Raw genomic sequence first — 25,455 nt, 5'->3', positions numbered from 1 at the left:
CTTCCTCTCAAAGAAGCGCGATGGCGGCGATGGCGGCAGACTCGTCTTCGATGTTCCGTAATCAAGTTTCGCCTCTTCAATCTTTTCTATCTTTATTTCAAGTTTTTCGATGTTTGATCTTCTTGATCTTTGTGAGAGCCCATCTGATGAGCTAATCTCCGTTTTCCAGTACAGCAATGGGGGATTGGTTTTATAGATTGGCGAAATTAGGTTTTCAGGAGATTTTGAGTCGCTTCGCCTCCTTTTCTCTGCGGTGCAGCGAATTTTTTCTCCGAGATCGTTCGACATCTTCGTGTTTTTCTTTTTTTTTCTTCTTTTGATTATCTTACGAATTTGGTTTTGGTTTTCCTTTGCGGTCCTATGATGGCATGAAATCTTTGAGACCTGATCTCTTTTCTTCTGATGAAAACTACAAGCATGACTCTGAGGGCACCCTTGTATTTGATCTTCGCGTTTTCTAATCTGTTCTGCTACTTCTCTATTTTGGATTATGCTTGCTCTTTGTTTGGATGATGAAATGCACTGGGCTCCGATCGAGCAGTTCTGCTGCATTTGGCTTGACGGATATGCATTTGCCTAGAAAGCATTGCCTGACTTAATTCTCTTGGTTTTTTCCCTTGTTTTTGTTTTCAATTTATTGAAGTTCTTGACAGATGCTAATCGAGTTTGGCACTAAGCACGCGGTGATGAACGAGACTCGATCTAAACTTTGTTGCAAGTATTCTTGGCATTGGACTTGTAAATTAACTAGTAACTAATAGAAATTACCTGATATTTTTATGATCAATATGTTTATCATGTTCACCAAATTGTAAGAGATGTTTGAAGGCATCATAAGCTTCTGCCAAGAATGGATTTTACTTTTGAATAATTATACACGCTTGTGTTTTCCTTCTGATATTTCAGATGGAAACATCCATGATCGGTCTAGTTTTCAATGGAAAATTGTTTCAATGTAATCAAATTATTTTTTGTTTCAATAGAAAGAAATTCGGTATAAAAAATGATATGAAATCTACTTTCTACTATGAGGGAGTGCCTCATGTAAACTGTAATTTTAGAATATCTGTTAGTATAAATTTTGAAGGTTTTATTCAATTATAATTAAAGCAAAATTGTATATGTATATTATTATTTTGAATATTCATAAATTATACTCTTATATTAGTACATACTGTGATTTTATATTTGTACATATTACGGTTTCAAATTTATAAACCTTATAAGATGTTAGATTTTAAAAATATATAAAAATAAGTTTGAATTATACATTCATAAACACAATGCATAAATAATTTATTTATTAACTTTTCTAAATTTTATTTATGATTTTATTGACTTATATCTTATTTAAATACATAAACGAATATATTACTTTATAATCTATGTTTATTATTATACTAGGTTAAATTTAATAAATTGGAAATTAATTTACCAATTTTATAATTATAATAGGTTAAATTTAAAAATTTATTATCAGGTTAATATTTTTATTAATTATAAAACAATACTTTGTCTATTTAAGCTCAATAGAAACTCAAGCTCAGCTCTAGTTTAATAAAGATTTAATAATAAAAGATTAAATAAGCTTAATAGGTAAAAAAAAGTTTGAGGAACGCAGCAAGGTTAGGAAGAAAAATCAGATGATTGAAAATTGAATACATTAGTCTTATTCAGAAAACAAATTAACAAAATAGGATCAGACACTTTTTTTTTATTGTAAGACTTCCACATAGATAGATTTTTGATTTTTTTATAGTTATATGTATATATATATATATAAAAGTTGATCGAACTCACACAGGAGACATTGCTAATGAAAAATTAAAGATCAATGTATTAGTCAAAGGATCATGTGAATCTCAAGCTCCAACAAAAATGCCAAGACCTCCAACTCACCTTTGATCAAGAAAATACTGTAATCCCCCGGGGTATAGCTGAATTGGTTACGACGTAGCAGAGTTGTATAAGAGGGCAAGGGTTCGAATCCTGACGAAGCCAAGCAATACCTAGAACTTGCGCAGAACCTGTTGTCCACGTCGTGACCAACTGGGGGGCTCCAAACAACAAGCGCAGAACCTGTTGTCCACTTGGTTCGTTCTGTCCAACGGGAGGCAACAGTTAGAGTAAGGTTCCTATGTACCAAAGACAAGTTAAAATACATGGCATGCAAAACTTATTCATTTTGATTTACTTCTCACAAATGGTCATGGGGCCGAATACACCGCTAGAGTGGCGGATTCCACCTATGCAGAAAAGAAAATACTGTAACTTCTGAACACATTGTGCAGCAAAATCGGCTCCAAACAGCAATCGCAGAACCTGTTGTCCACTTAGTTCGTTCTGTCCAATGGGAGGCAACGAAGCAACCCAATACATAGAGGAAGGCTATATGAAAGCTTCTTACCTCATGCCAAAGTATCAATTTTGTGCCATGACTCTTAGCACAACGATTACCTACACACCCAGGACAAACTGACATACATGGCATGCAAACTTATCCATTTTGCAACCAGACTAATGAATCATTGGACCACATCCTTAGATGTCCCATTAACATTGCTCTTTGTGGCAAAGTGAAGATTTGGCTTCAATTACGACACAAGATGATCACCTCCACACAAACGCTAGAGGTTTTCCTCCAAAAATATCATGATAATGATTGCTTGATTAGAACTAAATACTAAGATGTCTTGTACAACCTTTTTATTATGACAAACATAATCACTACTAATTCGAGGGAGATGTCCCTTGATGTCGAAAGGATGTTTCACAAGATCTTAACACACATCTTTCACTTTGTTTAATATGTATCTTCATATGATATATAAAAACTATTTACTTTCCTAAAACACAAATACACATCTCAAGGTTAGACCAGACAGAATATAATTCCATAGCATCCTAAAAACATGTAGCAAGTAATTTGGTCATGTTAAGTTTTTATTTTTTCCTCAATCAGCAAAATTCTTTCCTAAGATAAGAAGTTACAGTACCGACTCATTTCAACAAAAAGGTAGAATCTACCACCCAATGATCCTACACGGTCGGCCCACGACCATCTATGAGAAGATAAATTATAGTATCGACTCATACTCTAATGTTGCGTAAAATTTGCATAATTGATGCATCAAGCGGTCGGTATGGGCAGTTCTCTGACTGGAGCATTTTATCAGCGAACAGGCGCAGAGAAGAATATAACAAGGGAATATACAACTAATCCAGCGAGAAGAATTCCCCCATAAACAAAAGCCTGTGATGTCTGTGTTGGGTGGCTGTATTCGATACTGCAACACCTCATTTTCTCCCTCTCTGATGCCAAAACTCGATCCACGTATCTGCGATAAATGGACAAATGACGATGAACAAGAAAAGGCATTAGCTAAACGAAGGCGGCCTCCAACCTAGCTAAATTCTATAAAGAAGAGAAAAATAAATATGGACTTTGGAGACGACAATACTACACGCTAAGAGTCGTCAACTATACAGATGGGAAGTGATGACTCACTGCTGAGTGAATATAGTGCTTTGAAGAATGTCGGAGCTATTGTGGTACGCCTCCATTAGCTGATGATCATATAACAATGAAGATAAATCCACAAGTTGTTCCTCAATCTTCTGCAAAAAGCAAAGCAGAGTATTAGAGTCCCGAATTACCACGGACAAATGGATTATGATAGCAAAATGACTAATCTCACATCTAGATATTCCTCCAAACGTTCGACAAGTTCATGTGGAAAAGGTTCAGGTAAGTTTGTTGTCTTCTTGTAGAACTTTTCCACCCATAACTCAGTGTTTGACTTCTTTTTCTTGCTTTTCACTGGCTCCCCCAGTGGTGTTTTGAGATGCTCAGCAGCAAAGGATTGAACACTCTGCAAAGGTCATGTTTTAGGCTGTCAGGAAAATATGGCTAATTTATTTTGTTTCGCTAAAATGACCATCTATATTTAGAGATGGCATGTAGACATGAAAAACCTTCCAGAAATGGAATTTGACATGTACCAAAGGAGTAGTCAAGATTCATGAGTATCTATCTATATATTAGACTCAGTTATGGGGTTTGGTAGATCACGTGGCAAGCCTACAAGTTTGAAGAGGATAAGATGCATGGAGCCTCATTATCTAGGAGGTATTCATCTACTTCATGATGCTGCAAAACAATAGGAAAGATATCGCTGATACCTCTGAAGTTTCTCGTATCTTGTGAAGAGCAGAATCAACTTGTGCATATATTGTGATTCTCTGCAGCAAAGGACTGTGTGAGTAACTGGTATCTAACACAATAAAGAATAGAAGCATGTGCAGAGAAACTCAGTTTGAAGGAAGATGCAATCTCCATTTCACGAAGATGAAAAATTCTTGAAAAAATTGATCAAACAGTGGAAGCAACTAATATTTAAACCATTGGCGCCCTCAGCAACATTTAGAGATTAAAAGTTCAGGACAAGTAAACTTCTAGTTCATCATAGGGTAATCAACTAAGGCATAACTAAACCAGCAAAGTATATTTTCCATACCAAAGCAACATCCTGAAGCATTTGACTGATTTGGGATGAATTGGAGAATGGCCCAAAGGGATGACAGCCTACAGCCCAAAGCCAATTGAGGACCGGCCGCTCATGTATATGTGATGCTCTCTCATAAGGTGCACTGAGCCCACCTACTGTAGAAGCCAAGCCTGCCAAAATATGCCTCTGTGCTAGGGATGGAAAAGCATGCTGCCTTTTGGTTTCTGATACATAGCTATCAAAATAAGACGAACAATTTAGAGTAAGCAATAGGCCAATTTGCATAATGAAGATTTTGATCAAAGGCTTCATTTCGTGTTAGCGAGGCAGCCATTAAAATCAAATATAAAACACAGAAGAATATGAGCAAGAATCGGTTCTCTAAAGACAAGACATGTTGATCATAGAACATAATATATATTCAACTTTAAGGAACCTAATACTTCATAAATAGAGTTAAAATATACTTGTCTTGGTACATAATAAACTAATACCATGACGAAAATTTATGTGCACCATTGCATAATTAAGTCTGGTGCTTAAAATATTTCCTCAACAATAATCCATTCCCATGCCACCATAGGATAACAATGATAATGCACCATCTAATATTTATTCCACAATAATATCCCTTCAATTGCTACATCATATGAACTCAATACGCTGTAAGTATTAACAGTAGCATCAGAAGTTAAGGATGAGGAAAATGTATTCAGAGATACAAACTATGGGCAAAGTGACACTGAGACAATTGTTGAAAGTCAGATGGAATTAGGGATGGTTTACCAGTAGAAAAATAGCACAAAAATAGGAATCTGACAGTTATTTTCTTATTGACTAAAAAATATAATAACTAAATTTGCTACTCTCCCTATTTCCCTCCTTCCATTTCTCTCTGAGTAAACTGGCCTTAGGGCAGTATGATGCTTTTGGAACTCAAGTTTAGAACACTCTAAATAAAAAAAAAATGAAGCCTTTCATGTACATGCAAATTTCAATATAGTTTTAGAATTCTAAAAACATCTTAGAAGATTTAGTTTTTACAAAATTATCATTATCTTTTTCTTAAATTAATGCGTGGGAAATGGGTATTGACCCATTGCCACCAATTTGTCTAAACACTATTGGAACCAGATTTTGTGGAGATGCAAATATATGATTCTAGAGCACTCTGATGGGTTACCAACTTGGCAACAGTTATATAAAGGATAAATCTCTACAGCGACATGCATCTAACCTTCAAAAGAATGCTATGGACTGTGCAATGGAAACAGTTCCTCTTGTGGTAGTACACAGATTTGACTCCATGATATCATGATTTCTACATTTCCCAGCACTTCTGACTAACTTCAATTTGTTACCAGATTTTTCAGGAAGAGTGGATTGATATCAGATCAACAAATTCAATTTGTTGGATTAAGTTCAAATAAGACCATTAAAAAAAAAGTTTCTCCCTTCCTCATCTTCTCTAGTTAGAACTGCAAGTCTCTTGTTTATGCTTTCTCTTTGCTGACATAAACTATTTCAGAACAAACGGCCAAAGCCAAACATTTTTTATCCAAGTAACACTGACTTTGGATTCAGTGAGCAGGCATGTTGACAAACTGCAATAAGAGCCCAATTTGTTCAGATGGAACAACTAAGAAGTATTATGCTCCTTTCTGACTCAAGATGGAATACCTATTTTATGACTTGATTGGAAAATTTGTCACAATCTGCTTTTACTTTGACATTGGCTTCCTGTGTTTCTAATTCAGTTGATTGATTCAAGGTTATAATGATCATTGTCTCTGTAGATCGAGCCTCAGACATATTAACTAGGCGTTGAGTGAACAGAAACATGTAGAGGAGTGGTCAACTTTGGGAAGTCTCCATATGAAATGGTAGCCAAAGATTTGTAGGTAGGTAGTAATAGTATTTGCATATGATTCCTTGGTGGTGTTGCAGTTGAATCAAGCAGTGATGTCTTGATCTCCTGGGTTCCATGTCCAAGCTGTGTGAAATACTGGCAAAGACCAAATGATTAGCAGATATGCATTGTGTTCTGAATTGTATGTCAAAGTGATGCGAATTGGCAACGTGTGGGCAGAAAGTGAGGTTGACTGAGTGGACCCTAATGTAATGCAGCAAAGTTTCTTTAGGAAAGACGTGTGTTGGGTGACTGACTAAGTATTGAGGATGGCCAAAAGATCAAGTCAGTGATTGAGTGGACCTTTGTGCAATGTGGTAGGTTATAAAATTGCAGTGTGGATCTTCATTCAGTGTGGTAGTGGTCTTTTTCACTTCAGTGTAATGGAACACAGGGATGTTAAGCCGAGTGACTTTGTTGCAGTGACAATATAAATAGGATGATTGAGATTTCTTATGCAGTGATGTATGTGTATGGTGCAAGGCTTGTGAATATGTGGGCATGACAAGTTGCAGGTCAAGAAAGGGCAGTTTGAGTCAAAATCAAGGAGAGATGTTAAGGCCCATTAGAAACTGGTTGTGGGATTATTTAAGACAATTAAGACTATGTGGTTGACTAGGTTTGATTCAATATTGTCTCAGGTTTGATCTTGGCATATCCCATACACGACGCTATGAAGTTGATATACTTCATTTGCTTAGCTTGCTGTTACTACATCTGTACTCTTTTATAATCCTATTGTTTTTTGATAAATTGAATGGAAGTTCAAGACCTATATTCATGCAATCATACAGGAATATCCTGGAGTTATATTTGTTTTTATATTACTAGTTATACAGCATACTGTTTATTGGTCTGTTATACATTCTTATTTGCAAATCCATTTAGAAATCATCTTTTGAATTATGGGCTACCTATAGTCATGATCAGCTAAGGAACGAACTAGCCTATGCAGTTATTCATGTAAGGTATCATGTTTATATAACTTGCAATCAATTATCTTCTCGCATCTAGACTGTATGATAACTTATATGAGTTAGTGCTTATGGTACAATATAGAGGTATGATAGACATAGAAGGAGACTAGCAATTGATAGTCTTATTGTGGATAATCAAAATTTTGATGGCACATTCATGGGCCACCGAAACCATGGGATATCATATCAATTTGCTCTATGACTGGCACTGGGTTGGGCATATGACTACCAGACCCGTTTAAACAGGTTTGGTTATCCACAAAAGGGATATGGGATGAGTATGAATAAGATAGTAAATACTTGTGATGGGAACAAGATGAGTTTGAATTTAAAGACAAGAGAACAGGTACCTGAATAAGTTTAATTGATTTATATTTTTTATTTTTCTTTATTGCATGTTATCACCAGGTGAAATTTTGTCAAGTACCAATGGGACTCTAACCATTCAATTGTGTACAGGTACCCATCAAAACATTATGGGATCCTTAAGGGCAGAGCAATAGGTGACAGGTTTGGGACAAATACATACAGGTAATTAAATGCCTTAGATGGATATAGAAATGGGTTTTTGCAGGAACTCTACAAGTTGGTATCACTAATTCAGTCATCCTCATCTATATATTGACCATGTCAATGAGTGTGAGTCGAGAACACAAAACTCATGCCACCAATAGTAACCATATCCACGTTAGAGCAGACATGCAGTGCTTCTCTATCACAGAATAGGAGGGTCTGGAATAACACTAGGTTCACACTTTCATTTATTTCAGACTATCATATAGTGGTTTCATTGATTCTGTGCATATTTTTGGCAGAAATTATACACTTAGAGGTGATAATTAATTGTGTGCTTGGTGCAATAAATCATTGTAGTAGATTGTTTTGTTGTATTGTTTTGGTAGTTCCTTTGTTTTATTCATATTGATATTTATGAAGCATTGATGTTATATCTATGTTGTGCCTTATTTTATGATTACGTTCATATTATCACGTGATGTCTACTTTACACATTTGTGCACACTTCATAACTTTGCTTTTAATTTCTAATCAACAGGTAATAAGTTATCATAATATACACATATATACACCTAGATCTTTGGTAATTATGTTGCATTTGTGTTGGAAAGTGGAACTCCGAATGGGTAGACAGGTACAGAATTTTGAAGGGATCTTTTGTTCTTAAGAAATATTTACTATGCTAATGTTCTTCATTGTAGTTTATTAAATTAACAAACATAAATTGTGTGATGTAGTCATACATTCAAATTAATTAACAACTTTTTCTCATCAATTATACTCCAAATACTCAAATGCTGCTTAAATATTTAACTCTTTAAGTTCACTTTGTTACCAGTATCTCAAAGCTTTCTATTCATACAGCAAAATTGCTTTATTGAAGAACTACCAAAGATGAGTATCATGAATCACCTTAGCGGAATCTTCTCATTGTTATGCTCAAGGACAATTACAACATCCTTACTCGTCCAAACAAGACTTTCATCTTCCATAAGAAGGCTAGGATCAACATCAGCCAATGAAAGCACAAAACTGCCAGTAGATACATAACAACCACGTGAGCATAAAATTGAATTTTCTATAATGCATGATTGATATTTGCATGTAAACAAATTCCTGAAAAAAAATAACAGCTAATAAAATATCCGAAAATAAATTCAAATATCGAAGAGATAAATATTAAATGAGCAGGATCCATTCATTTCTTCTAATGATTTAAGATTGCAAATTAGGAGCTTTTGTATTATTCCTAGATTTTAGTAAACTAAACATGCAATCTATTGTACATCATCATCATCAATGTTTGCCTCAACTTTTTGTATGGTGTTATATGGATCTTATCACCTTATTGAGTTCTATGCAGGACTATTTCACTAGTAATAATAGTCAAATCAATTCAATCATTTACTACGTTGTTTTGGGTTTCCTATCCCTTTCACCTTCCACTCTAATTGATTCTAATTTTTTAAATATAAATAGTTTACCAAAAAAGATGGAAATTTGATATATTTTTTTCATATAAGCATTTTAACAAAGCATAATTCTGAACTATCATTATATAATTTTCACATACAAGTATTACTGCAAGGCAATTTAATGTTGAGGCTAGCAGCCATCTCATCAAGATTTTATTATTTACAGAGAACATTATTTCATCAATTTACGGAAGAGAATTCAAAGAAAGGCAAACATCTGTCTTTGACAAGTTTGTACAAAGTTCTACAGGAAAATTTTTATTTTATATGTTCTCATTGGCTCTACAAAGATCAAATGACTCAAAGGACTCCTAAAGATCTTACAGTCAAACAAGGGCCCTAAGCTTGGAAACTGCCTAATCTTTTTGGGCCATTTGTCATTATTATTCTACAAGTCCACTTTAAATATTCTAGAGCTATCCCAATACCATAATGAATGCATTTGTTTTGTTTAATTGTAATCATTAATCGATTTAATCCAAAGCTGTAATACTACATATGAATGAATATAAAGATGGATGCAAGAAGACAAGTTTGTTACACATAAGAACAAAATGTATACATCTCAATTAGGTATTAAGTAGTAAATGACCCTAACATTAATCTAAAGCATGAGTTCCTCTATTTCCTATTTTACAATTTAACCCCCTTTGAGCACGACTTGCCTCGCCCTTAATAAGACCCACCCTGCTCCACTCTAATTAAGGTTACCCTGAGCTGCCCCATCAGTTATCTGCTATGTAAATGGGATAAAAACGCGAGACACATATGAAATGAGACTTTTTTACCTAGCCCCAACTATTGCAATTTTGTTCTGTGTTGGTTGCATCGGCAAAATATTTCATCAATTGGCATATGAATAACCTGATACCTCAAAATATCCCAAGTTCTTCAGTGATAATATTGACGCAGTCAAATGCTTCCTCTATGGCAAGGGTTTTCAAAGCAATGAGGGAGGTGCTTTAGGCTTAAGGTGTAATGCAACGCAGCAGCGACTTCAACCCGAGGCCGAGGCATCGATCATGATCTTCAAAAAGATTCTCAACAACACTTCCATGCAAAATCAATGAATGCAAGTCACTGCAGGTATCTGTGTAAGTGTCTGAGGCTGAGGTGTAGGTCATGGTCCACAAAGCTTCCATGATGTTGCCACCGTGCTAAACCTAGGAAGACTACAATACTTCCTTGCTAAATCAATGAATACAAGTCACTGAAGGTCCACATAAGTGTCTCAGGATGAGGTGTTGATCATGGTCCACGCAGCTTCCATGATGTTGCCACTGTGCTAAACCTAGGAAGGTTCACAAGAAAATTCCTTTGCTCTTCCCCTCCATTTCACACCAACTTGCACTAACATTAGCACACTCGGTATATTTCATTTCGGTCAGAACCAAAATCCATGCTCAGAATGAAATTTAGTTTATACCTTATATTTTATTGATTATCATGTATATTTTATATCTTATTGGCTCACCCCAAATGCAACCCACAAAAGAAGCAAGGTGCGGGAATAGGGAAGAATATCCCATAACCCATCCTGCCCTACTCCATGCCATTTTGTATATAAGGTGGCAATATGAAGTCAAAAACCCATTATAATCCCTATAACTAGTCGTCTTATAGAGCTATCATAATGACAGATAATATAATCATATAACCGAGCAAAGGGAAGTTCATAATCACATTCTGATGAAAAGAATCATTGCAGAAGATTGCAAGATACAATAAGCACATTTTATACCAAATCAAGGTGTGCTACAGAAAAGTATGAAAAAAACAGCTGCAAAACCAATCTAGCTTATGTTGTTCAATATAAGTTTCCATAATAAGTGTTTACTGACCAAATTTAAGATAGTGTTAGATCATGAAGTTTTGGCTTTGATTCAATAACTAAAAATAGATACCCAATTAAGTTAGAGCACATGTTGGGCTTAGTCGAATCCAGTACATCCACCCACACACCTAAGAGTGAGTTCTAAGAATATCAAACTATAGAATGAGCCATTTTATAAACAGCTTAAGCATTTAGGATGTGTTGCAACCCACTCAAATTTGACAACCCTAAATTCACTGAAGTTGTATGACAACATATAAGCATCTTAAAAAGTTTTGAAAAATCCAGATAGCTTTAAATATAAAGGATAGGCCAAGCTTACACTGGAATCACTCTGGTTCCATATGTTCGGTACAAGTTTCCTTTCTTCTTTTTCCCGGTAGATTTCTTATCTTTGCCATGCCTTGGGGTGTAGCTTTCCCATATTGGTTTCTGCTTGATTGCAGAATCTTGCGAGCTATCTACTTCATCTATCCAATGCTGTAGAAAAAAGGAATCAAGAGGCAATTTGAGAGAGAAAAGAATCAAGAAGCAATCTGAGTTGGAAGATATTCTTTTCAATTATTAACAAACAAGACAAGAAAGAAGTGTGCATTAAATTATAAAATGTTCACAACTTCAACCGTCATGAAATTCAGATAGGTATACATGTCAAGATACAGACCTGGCGGATAAAGAATTTATTTGAGAGGGAAGGATCTGAAACTTCTAGTAAACCTGCTGCAAGCACATCAGCAGAGCGCTCCATCTCCTGAGTAACCATAACTTAAATTAACACACCATTTATGTGCAATTACTCCAATAAAACTGTCAATATTCTGAAACTATATATAATATACGTTGACATATTAGAAAAAATAAATCAACAACAAGTTAGTCAAAGCAAAATAACATGGAGAAATAACTGTGTTCTTCAACCTCAGAAATCCCAAAAAAAAAAAAAAGAGTCCTTGGCATGGCATGTAAACAAGGACAATCCAAAGAGTCCATTCAGTCGTGTTAAGAATTGCACAGCAACACCTTTGTTAGGTAGGGGAGACGAATGGAGGCCAATTGAGAAAGAAGGCATGGAGGATCTTAGAGTCGGGTTGCAGCAGCACCAGATGGGGAAGGAGGGCAATCTGGTGGTTTTACTCATTTCCACCCCCTTTCACTCTTTCTTTGCTCAAGTAATCAGCTTGTTCTCTCCTTTCTCCACCTCCTTTCCCTCCCTTCATTTCCCTCACAATTCTTTCATCTTAGAGTGCACAGAGCCTTAGTTACTAATATAGGTATGATAATTAGCAGGATCAAAGACAATGTTCATTGACTTGGTATCTAAGTTTAAACAGCAAGAATAAGGCAGTGATATAGTTGTTTTAGATTTCTTGAAGATTAAGAATGTCTTAAAAACTTGCCAATTTTAATGCGATTGTCATCTTAACCCTAAATTTTGAATACTTTGGGACTTTAAATGTTATTTTCCTTGACTCGTCTTTCTTCTAAGGAATCCATGATTCCACACCATAAATCAAAACACTTTAACCAAGGTGTATTCTTCTAAATAACTTGAACAGGACTTCTCAGTAGCATTCCAAGGAGTAAGAAGACAATTTTGTCCAACTTATATTTCTGTCCATATTTCAAAGTTTTAGCTTCCAACAAATACATCCTGACAGTTCAATTAATGAGATAGGAATAACTTCAAATCGAAGTTACAAAAAATATGATTATAGCAATAATGAAAGCCATTCTATCTATAGGATAACCAAATTGAAGTTCATAAAATTGAGCAGTGGATTTACCAAAGAAAACAATCATAAAGTGACACAAAAACACCACCTCTTTAAGAATAGCACCATCTAGATATGTTCTGGTATGGACATGAAACCGGCCATCTTTCTTTGTTTCTTGCAGAGAATGACCGCGCATTGCTTTCGAAACAGCAATTGCTAATTTTTCATGTTGATGCAATGCATGGGAACCACCAATGATTATTACCTCCTGCCCAGCATGTACCATCTTCTTGACCTGAAGAAAGATTAATTCAATACAAGATTAGGGTTTAAAAAAGGAGAAAAAAAGAAGGGAACCAAAGTACTAAAGTTCATTAATAGTCAAGAACTGCATATAATCTTCTAACACCGTCAATGCTGGCCCCCAGTTTGGCTGAAAAAGTAGAGAATTGTTTTGAGCCCTAATAGCCAACTGTCAAAAACCTAATGACTAAAATTACCTCTTTGACTACATCTACAAATCAGGCTCAATGACTCAACATAATGGAGAACTTGCAACCGAACCAACATGACACAAGTTCCTCCTTGAGTATCTCTTTCATCACACTGCTATCCCCTAACTTCATCAGAATACTTGTCAATGTTGCTCGGCAATTGTTTCTTGGACCCTGAATCACCTGACATAAACTAATACAGGGACTTGTATTGCCCGACACAGGCCATATCAAGTCAAGTTGCCAGTGAAAGCACATTAGCTTGCCATATGTGGTTCAACCTTTGATCATGCCTATCTGAAGCAATAAAAAATTAGATTTGAAATTTTATTTATTAGTTTACCAGTTGATGAATATTACTAAATATAGTTAATAGCATATATTTTAATATTTGTATAATTATTAGTATTAAACTATTATTTAATCCTTAGTAATTTAATAATTCAATTTTATTACTTAAATAAGTTATAAATTTAACAATCTAATAATTTTATCTTAGAAATTTCAATCAAACACTTCTTGTTTCCAAATTAAGCTAGCATTTATCACACAACCAAACTCCACTATCATCTGTCCTTCATGCAAGCTTCAACCATCTACTGCACAACAGAGCTTAGTTGTATTTTGCATGATAGTGCTCACCTGTATCAAACCTCCATTAGATAAAACAAAAAATGTTTGTGGTTGGCTTTTATTGATTTCCAATAGGATCTGCTTGACTTGAGGTATCTCCAACTATTTTTGACAATTTTTCAACAGTCAACAATGCTAATAAGATTTTATTAGTGAATTAGAGATCAGCTTGTGCCAATCTGCATAGAAATCTCCTGATTATGCAAACAATGGTGATCGATCTATACAAAGGTAATGCTGAACCTCTCTGCCTTAAGCATCTAATCCTTTTGGCAAATTCTTTATATATTCAATATTTATAATGAAACACACATTAGATGACACAGGAACAGCTTCGAAAGCCAATTGTATAGTTTCATTGGAATTTTCAAAATTATATACAAGTTCAATAATAACTTAGAAATTCTTCACCACTAAAAATTTTCATATTTCACAACAAAGTTACTTGGAAAGCCTTATTCAATTAAATTAATGAATCAATATGAAAGGCAAATCTCCTATGACACATCAGATGATTCTTGTGATACAAAAATCATGATGCAATGAGCATCCTTTCCAATCATAGAATAATGAAATAAATCAAAAAAAATGTTTTTTGTTCATGAAGGAGAGCCTTGGCGCAACGGTATATAATAACCTCTTCCCCGAAACTCCATATTGATGGGAGCTTCATGCACTGGGTTACCCTTTAATGAAATAGAATAAATTGAGACGGAGATATTATAATGAAAGGAACATGAGAGGTCGCTGCTAGGTATTTAACCACATAGATTAGTGGCTCCTATAGAATCTATGACTAAAATAACCCTATAGGTGAAGGTGGGGGTGGGGTGGGGGTCACTAAACAGAGTAGCAATTACTCTTCTGATGAACCTACCTTTATTTTTCTAAGTTTATTATTTGTAGTTTTTCATGGATGAATTAGATATTCCTTTTTATTCATTTTTGGTACACAAGTAATTGTAAAGAATTAGCAACATGCTTTTATTTTCTGTATATCGAACCCCAATCAATTTAGACATTAAAAATCATCAGGATTGTTAGATACTGATATGTAATACATAAATAGTATAGGGGACCTATGTGTAGCATTGTCTTCTGAATAATATAAGGAGAAAGGGGGGATGAGAACCCTAAGGAATATTTCTCATAACATAAGAATATTGTATTATTGAATTTTTTGATAATCCTAGGATGAAAAGTAACAAGGTACCTTATGTTTCTAGTTTCTAAACAACCCTTGAGAGAAGTCATTGAAAGAATAAACTAACGGTGGGGAAGCATGAAATACAAGTATATCTCATTCAAATGGAGTAAGGATTTGATCATCTTACATTATCTTTATTTCTTGCTATGTTTAAATTATGATTTATTTCAAAGTTTTGTTTCTTTTTTTTTTTGGAACTTTCCTCATCTACAAGAATGCAGTAACAAAGTGGATAGTCTTCCTGGGGAATTATCTTGTTCTACTTTTACATAACTGAAGCGGAGAACTTAAGTTTAGTACATGTAATTCTCTTCCATTGTTGGTTTTGTTTCGTGCTATTAGTGTCACTGGGAAGGTTTTGCAATCCAATGATGCATTGTTATGAGGACAATGAAAACCCTAATAACAGGTATTGGTTGGTGGGGTAGGTCTTTCTTGAATAGTTTATGATACAAGAAATGTTGGTGATCTTGTGGGCTCTTCAAGTGTAAATCTAAGAGTATCATAATCAAAACAATCATTGGGTGTGTCAAAGGCAGTGCTAGTAATCCATACCCATCAACATTCATGGAAGTGATACAATCGGTGATAGATAAGGTACTAGTGTTGATTAGATCTTAGCACCATTATGTAGGTTTCAACCATATGATGTGCATTTGCCAGATAAAGTAGCCTGATATGTCTTTCAAAGATCGTTAATGATATGAAATCAGTCTAGACAATCTTTGCTGGAAGGCAATGTACATGAATCAAATGTTATGCAGAAACCATCAATAGAAGAGTATCACATTCACAAGTGCACAACTAACAAGAACAAAGTACTTGGATTCAATAATTTCATAGAACAAGATAATCACGAAGGCTAATTATACTTTCTTTGTCATATAAAGAATTAGAATATCAAAAAAGTTATAGCAACCAAAAATAAACCTAGGAATGGAATTCTAAGAAATAATTTATGATTGGAATACCAGAAGAAGTGTAACAAATATTGCTTGGAACAAAGATGAACAAACCCTTGCTCCGTTATTCCTCTTTGGCCTATCATTATTTGCATGAGGATTTTTATCATATGGTTAGAGTTTTGTAAAAATAATTGAAATTTATTATAAGTGCCTATGGGGAATCATTCCTTATAAAGAGATGCCATTGCCATGTCACCTTCACTAAAGAATTTTGTGATGATGATTCTTAACAACTTTTTGTTGCTGGAAATTAACTCTGATCCAGATTCTACTATTCTTCCTCTTGTATACATCTAATTTGTTCTTTTCCTTTCTCTTCCATAGTGATACATAGAGAAGGTAATCCTATCAAGTTTAAATCATAGGTGAAAGGAAATAAAATACTCACAAACAGACAAAGGAAGACAACACTATATCACTTATGTTGTGACCATCTTTGATTGAACCAATTTTGTACGTCTTGAATACGAAGCCATACAATTTTTTTTGGATATGATACCCTCGAAAGTCCTTTCATCAATGACAATTAAAATTTTGGTTTGAGATGATACATTCTAAGAAGTTGCAGTGTGAATGTTCCACTTAATGTAACACAAGAAAATCTGTTAGCCTTTACTTAATCTTACTAATAGCCCTATCTGGTCTATATGCTTTTGTAGACTTCAAAATTTGTGATGAGTATTTTAAGAACCACTCGGCCATGTAAAGTGACAAGTTGTAACTCATTTCTCAAATGTCATCTAAATGTTAGCCACACAGAATTTGTACTTCATAAAGAATAAGCACCAAATGCAAAGATATATCAATACATCAGTAGAGAATACAATGGAAAGAAGCTGAGTTCTTGCTAATATTTTTTAATGTAAAGTAGACTAGTTACCTCTCTTTCAATTGCTCGAATATCAATGCTTCTATTGTGACCTGCTTGAAGAATATTGTATCTGTTGTGGTTTTGCAGGACTATGATAGGAATAAGAAGCCTTGTAGTCAGGTCCACAGTTTCGAACCTGAGTATTATTTGACCCACTGTTAATTTATAGGTACATTGGCAGTGTATATTTCTTTGCTGTGATTTAATTCTCCTATTGTATAAAACTCATTTTAGTGGCCTCTTCAGCAAGACAGACCCAATCAAACTAACTGGAAAGAGATGAAAAATCCTCATCATGATGCTCTTTTACTAGAACAACAAAAAAAAAGCACTTGTCCTCTTTTACTACGATAAAATTAAAAAAGATTACACGTCCTAATTCATCAACATAAAAATAGTGTGATAGTGAAATCTAGAGGTAGAGCTACTACAATGACTTCCAAAATTGTAAGTATGATTGTGTTTTATCAACTAATGCAACTTCCTCTGGCTAATTCTTGATTATGCCCCACATAATCCGCTAAATAAAAAGAGTCGATGCAACATCAAAGTGTACCTGATATCTGGAGCTATTAAATGCTCAATTGTAGTTGAAACCAAAGCACTAAGCTGCCCCATGAAAATAGCTTCTGTTGAGTCTACCTTAGCAGTGCCTGATCCTCTTGGAAAAATTAACTTGGATAACCGAGGCAATGATCTGTAACTAATACTTCCTTCTTCAGTTTCTATCTTCCCATATGTACAAGGGCCTGCTGAAATATCAATCACAACAAATCTGCAAATTGAGGACAAAAAACTTGTGTTTAATACATGTTCTTAGTGTATTATCAACCTAATGCTATTAATAATTACTGTAAAACATAATTGAAGTTAAAACCAGTTAGATCATTGCATAAAGTGGGACATTTAGACAACATGAATCAAGGATTGATCCATCAATTAGTAGCATTCCGGATCCATCAAATAAAAAAATATAGGATTTGCTCTTTCTCCTTGTTCTTCTGTAACCAAAAAGTGTTCAATAGCTCAGTATCTGTGAATTATGTTATAAGAACATGAATTTAACTAGGATTGGTCAAAAGTTGTCTGGGATCAATAGTAATATCTTTACCAATTCAATAAGTGAATAAAAAGGTTGAGAATAGTTAAAAATCAAAAGAAGAAAAATGGGCCGAGATTGGTTGGGAAAAAAGCATATCAATCTCTTAAGTTAATTTTGAAGATTAACCTTTTAGCTAAGATACAGAAATTTCTGCCATATATTATGATTGTTAAATTAGGAAGAAGAAAATAACAATTACATAGTATATATAGGCCTCATTATAAAATCAAACACATTTAACTGCCTGCCGAGTACCTGCCTAGCAGGCAGAATTCATTCCCTCTCCAGCTAGGGCAAATGTGATGGAGATGGGAACTGTACCTTGATACTTTCACTACATAATAAGGTGTGAGCGAGGGTGGCTGCAGTAGAGTGTGGTGGCGTCCATTTATCACATCTCCAACTATCACATCTGGATGCATTGCTCGCCTGCATGTGAGGATGCTCAAGTCATCGACATGCATGAGCATGACTCACAAGTCGAAGGATATTTTACACCTCGGCAAGTGGGCTACCTCACTTTAAAAAAAAAAATCGAATTGAAGAAAGATGATAGTTGTGCTGAGAGTGAAAAACCCAAACAAATGCAAGTTTACTGCATTTAACGATGCTTAGTCATGATCACCATGATAAAGGCATTGATGATGGAGATGAATTTATTTATCCAAATCAACTTTATGATGACAGATGAAAAAGGAGAATGAAGAACCATAACCAGAATTTCAGTAAATACGAAAGTAAGTTTAGAAAGAAAGGAGCATGCATAGAAAATGAAAGAAAATTGTTGATAAGTTGACAGAAGAGGATAGAAATAACTATTCTGTTAAAAGTTTAACACCGTGAAGATTTTAAGCATAACTATCGTAAATAACAAAAAAAGGGCAGCCCGGTGCACGAAGCTCCCGCCATGCGAGGTCCGGGGAAAGGATCCATTGTACGCAGCCTTACCTTGCCTTTGGCAAGAGGCTGTTTCCAGAACTATCGTAAATAACAAAAATGCAATGCAATTCATTTTACCTCCCAGAGCTCAACCAAACTTGAGATGCTCCTCCTCCATTATAACGGTAGAGGTATATGTAATCTCCTTCCTGCTTTTTCAGTTGTTCCTCATTCAATTCACCAATTTGCCCATACATAAACTTATCAAGGTCAATTTCTTTATTCCTAGGATCCATTCTGACCTGCAAACGTAACAAAATCATAGATATGAGGCAACCATACTTGTAATTAGCTTGGCAATACAGAAGGCAATGACAGAGACACAATGCCCTGTCCAATGTAGAGGCTGCAACAGAGTCAATGCATGCAACATTTATAGGATCTCTCAATTGAGTCTAGATAAAATTAACTTGTACAGCCACTCTTACAAGCAGAAAAGTACCTTCATGTTTTACAAGACCTTTGTAACTAAGACAAAATGACAACAACCTGTCAACGCCCAGGGCCTTAGGTTGAAAAGAACAAGAAACAATTATTTTCTTCCGACATGAGTATATAGTTTCCAGGCAGCATGGATAACAACAAAAGGAAACTTCTTGGAAAAGTATAGTTGTATCTGTACCTTATCAAAATTCACAATAAATATTGCAGGAGCAACATTTCTGCCCATTTCTGTAGCAGAATGTCCAGCACTTTCCGCATCAAATATAAATGAGTACAGTTTTTTGAATATTGGTTCCACCAGGGTTGCTTCAACCTCAAATAGAGGAAACTCACTTCCATACTCACTCTGAAAAATAGCAACCAATCATGATGTTTAGCAGTTAAAGTCTTTTAAATGTTTGCTAGGGATAATTGACTAAGTCGAAAGAAAAATTAGATCCTTCTTCAATATGGAATAAATGACTAAAAAGTAGGATACAGTAATTCAATTTGTACACTAGAGAAGCATGAAGTAAGAAAAAGGTTTTATTACACTGATGTTAAAAAAATTACCTCTCTAGAAGTTCCTGTTGGAACCATAGCCTCTTTTAATGCCTTTTCAAGAGCTATTAATTCTGGCTGTCCAGCCTGTCAAAGGAAAGATATCTAAGGATAGAATTAAGCAGTATAACTGTTCACGGAAGAGCAAAAGATATGAAACCTTCTAAGTATATTGATTCAGTTTGCCCAAAAAGATTGGTCGAGTATGAAGCATTAGATTTGTTAAAATTAGCGCATCTAGAGTATTATGTAAAGTTAATGCAATAACAAGTCCAAAATTATGCAACAGAAAAAAATGGGAAATTGACAGTGATATGAGGAATATACTGGCTGCAACTTATGCCACTTGCATAATGACACAAGATTAACTTCAGTGAATTTAAGATCCAGGCCTACCTACAGCACCTAAAGAAACTATGAACAAACTGAAACAGGTGAAACAAAATTTGGTAGAAGACACCTGATGCAAATTAGGAATCAATTTATCTTTTAAATTTTAAATTGTAGTCCATTTTGATAATTGTCATATTTTAGGTGTCAAAAGTTTGGTCTCTTTTAATATGGTAGAAATTGGTTAGAGTTTAATGAGCATAGGTAGTCTCTCCAATTTAGAAGAAAGTGATAGGTAATTGTGTTAATTTTTCTAGTTTAGTTAGATTTTATGTTTTATGTTGTAAGGAATTCATTTTCAAAATCGTTCAAGTCCTTTAAGTAAGTGGGTATATCTTATCACGTTTGCTTAATTTTATTTTTCAATTTTAATTGAGTTGAAACTTTTAAAAGACCTGAACTCCCCTCCTTCAGTTAATAAAACTCTCTATTTGATGAAATTCATAACGAAAGACTAGTGCTTTGTCTCCCTGCAGCCTGGTGCTGCATCAACTAGACATTTGAAAGTCCAAAATTTTAGGATAATTTTTGAAAGCATAGCAAGACCTAGAAAAACAAAGGCCAAATATGATAAATTTGGTTGCTGAAAAAAATACAATTCTTGTTACTGTCACTGTTTAGGTTCATGGATATAGGTAAAGAAGAAAGAAAAGTACAATATCATAAGGGGATAAATTACTGATACAGGGAATATAACAGAATGGGTGTTACACAGAAAAAGTTTCTAACTTTTGCAACCACAAGTATTAATACAAAGCAAATGGAAAAGCAACTAGAAATTCAATTTTACAATTTGAAATTTCTTGTAGCATTTTACTTAGCTACTTATCTATGTACTGATCCAAAATAGCTGGAACATTTTGTGGTGCAATATTTTGTTTACTTAGTCAATGTTGGTCCCATCCCCCTCCAAACAAATATGAGAAACCCATGACATGTGATTTCTTAAACAAAAATATGACTTCTCGTTGTGTTAAATAGTTAATGCATCCTCTGTGCTCTTTAAGCAGATGGAATACATTTAGATTATTCATTCTTGCCCAAGGATCACCATCTTAAAATGTGATTCAAAATATCAGAAAAGCAATAATAAGATCAAAACGTGAAGTTAGCTAATAAAACTTAGACTGTATAACAGGTTTAGTTAACTAGTTTGACATACATAGAATAGCATGCAAGATAGAAAGTACTCGGGGTATGTGCAAGCATATTTAATTAATATTCAGAAAATAGTGGAAGTAAGAAGTGAGTTTTACAATCTAAACTTACAGGTATGGCATTGTAGATGATATGATGTTCGATATCAATTGGCTCTCCTGTCTCAAGGCAGGATGGCCTATGTGTTGGGAAACTAATTTTCAAGAATTCCTCAAGCTTGTGAGCATCTAACTTATACCTGTAGCCCCCATCGGCGTTGAAACCAATAAGTACAATATTAACCTCAAGAGGAACTTGGAAAGGAACCTGCACTAAAGGCACTAAAACTTAGCAGAAATATATTTTTCATTGAACACAATGTTATGAAACAAGTACAGTTAAACCAAAAAATAGTAAAACTATATGTCATGTTATTAAAATTGTTCGGCAGATATTCAACCAAAAAAATTGTTCAAAGATATTAAAAAGCATTGAGAAAGAGCACACATTTATAAGAGTGGTTTCTTGGGATGATTTGAATAAGTTCTTAGCTTATTATGTTAATGGAATACAAACATTTCTTTACCTGGCCATGGCTACCCACGACAGTTATTGCATACCCCAACATGCCAATAGATTACAGCATTTCATACAAGTGTGCTCATGCTACAGCCATAAATAAATTTGTTTCCAAATTTTAGGGATATTGGTCTATTTTGACTAAAGTGTTCTAAGAGGTAGCAACCGCATATGCAAGCTAGGTGGGCACCTGTGCGGCCAAGTGGGTGCATCTGCAAATTAGATAAGCTATCTATATTCTATACAGTGGAAAAAAATGATTCCATTTGAAATAAGTTTTCTAAATGATATCCAACGGATGAGGTTCTCACGTAAGTGATCCTCTGACCAATTATGCGCCGAAGCTGTTTATTTCAATGAAAAGGGGGGCATTTTCTTCCAGAATCCAGATCCATCTTAAAAAGATAAAGAACTTCCGGAACTACAGAGTTTCAAGATCTAAAGAAACACACAAACACAGTACGGAAAACAAATTTGACATCAAACATTGTGGCAGCGGGGACAAAATCAGGAAACGAAGAGGATACCTCCGCCCTAGTATGTAGCATGCGGCGGACATCTTCTCGGACGGTGCTTTGCAAGTCATGGAAGGCGCCGTGATGCCACTGAGGGTGTCCCGGATCACGTCGAAAAGCCTGCTGCGCGGACTCCGCCGCGAGCGGAAGCAGGAAAGAGGCCAAAAGGAGGAAGGAACATGGGCGAACTGATGCCATAGCTAGCTCACAGAAAGATCTGAGCGCGATTCGGCGAACGAACGAGTGGAACAGTAGTTTAGTGGACTTCCGCCATCGCTCGAGCGTCGGAATCGGAAGCTTCCGGAGGCGGAACAGACGCCGTTCTCCCGTTCCCCTCGTATAAAATTATGGGATTGTTTCGCATACGGCATACCGCACGAACTGCGGTCGGAGCACGTGCATCGCGCGTGAGGATTACTCAGTGACACATTTTCAATTTAATTTAAAGGTTTGATAAAAATTAAAACAGCGCCTTTATTTTCGTAATCAAAGTTCATGCCCTCGAAATATGATTAAATTAATTACTGTAAAATAAATTTATTATAATAGATAAAAGTTAAATTTTGATAAAGTTAAAGTCTACATTTTCATACAGTCTATCATTTCTCTTTAAAAAATTATCAAAAAGATATTTCATCTGTTTTTTATTTAAATTTTAAAAAATAACTTTAGCTAAATTTACTCTAACTAAAATATACTTTACAAATTTAATTAAAATTATTTAAAAATATTATAGTATTTTAATTTACCAAAGTAATTATAATAATATAGGGATAAAAATATTTTAGGAATAAGAATAAAATTTTTTATATATTTTTAAATAAAATGTTATTTTGATAATGATAAAATAAGTGATACTTTTTTAATTTTACTTTTTTTGTCCATCAACGTATATATTTTTATATAAAAAATTATAAAAATAATACGGAATGAGATTAATTCAGTATATTAGACTACCACTTCATAAAGCAGTCATGTTGCAATTCACAGTTCTAATATTCAGATAGAACATGGGCACTCTATAGTGATAGATCGATCGTGAAAGTTGACTGCCGATGATTATAATATAGGACTTCTTTAATTCCTGTGATGATGGATGAAAATTTTTATGGAATCAAATTCATCATCTCCAGATTAAAAACTTTAAATTTGCTTATGCAAGGAAAACAAATAGAAAAGAGAAAAAAAGAATCGGTGTAAAAATTAGTTAATCCACTCTTCTTATAAAACTTTGAAAGAAAAAAACATTAACATAAATAATCAGAGGACAAATTCATTTTTTAGTTTATTCCTTTTTATTTAAATACTATTTTCAAAAATTATGTCGTCCTTATAATTTTATCTAAATACTAACCAACGGTCAAATTCAAATTTTAAAAATGTAATGATTTCGAATATGGTGTAATAGTACAATAATTTGAAAAATAATTAAGAGAATATAATTTAAATTTTAATAGAAATAAATATTTTAAAATTGTTATAATTGAATAGTAGAAGAAGAGATAATTGAGGAGAGAATTGTCTTATTCATCGTCTCTATCAAACACTCATATTTATAGGATTGGAGTAATATAGAAAATAAAGAATATAATGATTCACCAATCAATAATCAAATTAAATCAATCATCTATTGTAATACTCCCTCTTAGATAATCAATGGAGAATCCAACGTTGCCTCGTTAAAACGGGAAAACCTGAACAAAGGAAAAAAGAGTACAATAGTATATATTTTTATTTAGTATGAAAAATTCAGATTTGCAGATACTATTTCACAGAGATGACTCTTTGTTTTGAATTTTTATGGTTCTATGAATACCGTTGCAGGCAACTTGATTGATTTATATTGTATTATAAGTATTGATGTTGTGAACAAATGCAAGGGGAGAGACTCTCTCATGCATGGGTGTGTAGGGGGTGCAAAATACAGGGCTCAGATTGCACTGCCCATAAGGCAACTTGTGTGCGAGCGCGACTTGCGCACGTCGAATGTCGGACCGGTCAGGATAGAATTTACCCAAGCGGATCAACTAATATTTTTGTAAAAGAGGCAGCAATGGGAGGAGAGAAATAGAGTATTCTTGATCCCTCGCTTCTTTTTCCCTCTGTTTTTTCCATTGATAGTTTGTTGGTGTAATTAGTTCGCCGGTAACGATATGTGCTTGATCGTCTTGCCGGTTTTGTCGTTGTATCCTGAGAAACAGACGTCCGTTTTTACTTCTAAGCACCGTCGGAGGGGACAAATCTGTTTTAAGAAAACTGCGTTGAACGCAGGCCTCGACCACTCGACACTCGACTCTCGGCAGTCGGGCATTCGGGCACTCGGCTCTCGGCTTCTCGGCACTCGACGTCCCGGCAGTCGCCACTCGGCTCTCGGCCTCTCGGCACTCGGCGTCTTGGCAGTCGCCACTCGACTTTCGGCCTCTCAGCTCTCGGTAGTCGGGCACTCGGCCACTCGGCTCGACAACTCGGCGACTTGTCTCGATAGTCGGCCATTCGGCTTGACAACTTGGCTCTCGGCTTGGCAGTCGGCTCTCGGTTTGGCACTCGACAGTCGACCACTCGGCCACTCAGCACTCGGTACTTGGCTTGGCAACTTGGCCACTCTGCTCGGCAATCGACGACTCGGCCACACTGTTCTCTCCGGCAAAGATTGAACAACAGATAAAGCTTACATAAAAAATAGAAGCTGAATCAGAAGTTAATGT

At 34.9% G+C, this 25,455-nt stretch overlaps 1 protein-coding gene and 2 non-coding genes across 3 annotated transcripts; 2 read left to right on the top strand and 1 right to left on the bottom strand.

Annotated features, from left to right (window-relative positions):
• Positions 1-356: 356 nt before the first annotated feature.
• LOC141828725 (small nucleolar RNA R66) lies at positions 357-431 on the top strand. Its single transcript, XR_012601816.1, has one exon. It is a non-coding gene; the product is annotated as a small nucleolar RNA R66 (small nucleolar RNA).
• Positions 432-505: 74 nt separating this feature from the next.
• On the top strand, positions 506-597 carry LOC141828736 (small nucleolar RNA snoR118). The gene has a single exon (XR_012601826.1). It is a non-coding gene; the product is annotated as a small nucleolar RNA snoR118 (small nucleolar RNA).
• Positions 598-2,824: 2,227 nt separating this feature from the next.
• On the bottom strand, positions 2,825-23,070 carry LOC141828706 (uncharacterized). The gene is made up of 16 exons (XM_074716170.1): positions 22,763-23,070; positions 21,789-21,983; positions 20,142-20,216; positions 19,768-19,935; positions 19,224-19,387; positions 17,661-17,879; positions 17,114-17,240; positions 13,041-13,229; positions 11,884-11,970; positions 11,542-11,699; positions 8,823-8,942; positions 4,518-4,743; positions 4,183-4,242; positions 3,699-3,872; positions 3,509-3,618; positions 2,825-3,338 (listed from the first exon to the last, which is right to left on the bottom strand). The coding sequence occupies exons 1-16, from the start codon at positions 22,946-22,948 to the stop codon at positions 3,173-3,175; spliced, it is 2,424 nt and encodes an 807-aa protein (XP_074572271.1). The 5' UTR covers positions 22,949-23,070; the 3' UTR covers positions 2,825-3,172.
• Between the last annotated feature and the right edge of the window lie 2,385 nt (positions 23,071-25,455).

This window comes from Curcuma longa, chromosome 4, assembly GCF_044706935.1.
Source record: "Curcuma longa cultivar G26 ecotype Majalengka, Jawa Barat chromosome 4, ITB_CL_G26_1.1, whole genome shotgun sequence".
Classification (NCBI taxonomy): Eukaryota; Viridiplantae; Streptophyta; class Magnoliopsida; order Zingiberales; family Zingiberaceae; genus Curcuma; species Curcuma longa.
Note: the sequence above shows the minus strand (reverse complement) of the source record. Positions and strands in the feature narration are given on the sequence as shown.

Bases quoted from the DNA above. Each gene is read 5' to 3' on its own strand.
- LOC141828706 (XM_074716170.1), bottom strand. From the start codon at position 22,948: ATGGCATCAGTTCGCCCATGTTCCTTCCTCCTTTTGGCCTCTTTCCTG. The intron at 20,217-21,788 runs GTAAGTTTAGAT...TTCCTTTGACAG, and splicing joins TCATCTACAATGCCATACCT to GCTGGACAGCCAGAATTAAT. The intron at 19,388-19,767 runs GTACAGATACAA...TTACGTTTGCAG, and splicing joins TTATTGTGAATTTTGATAAG to GTCAGAATGGATCCTAGGAA.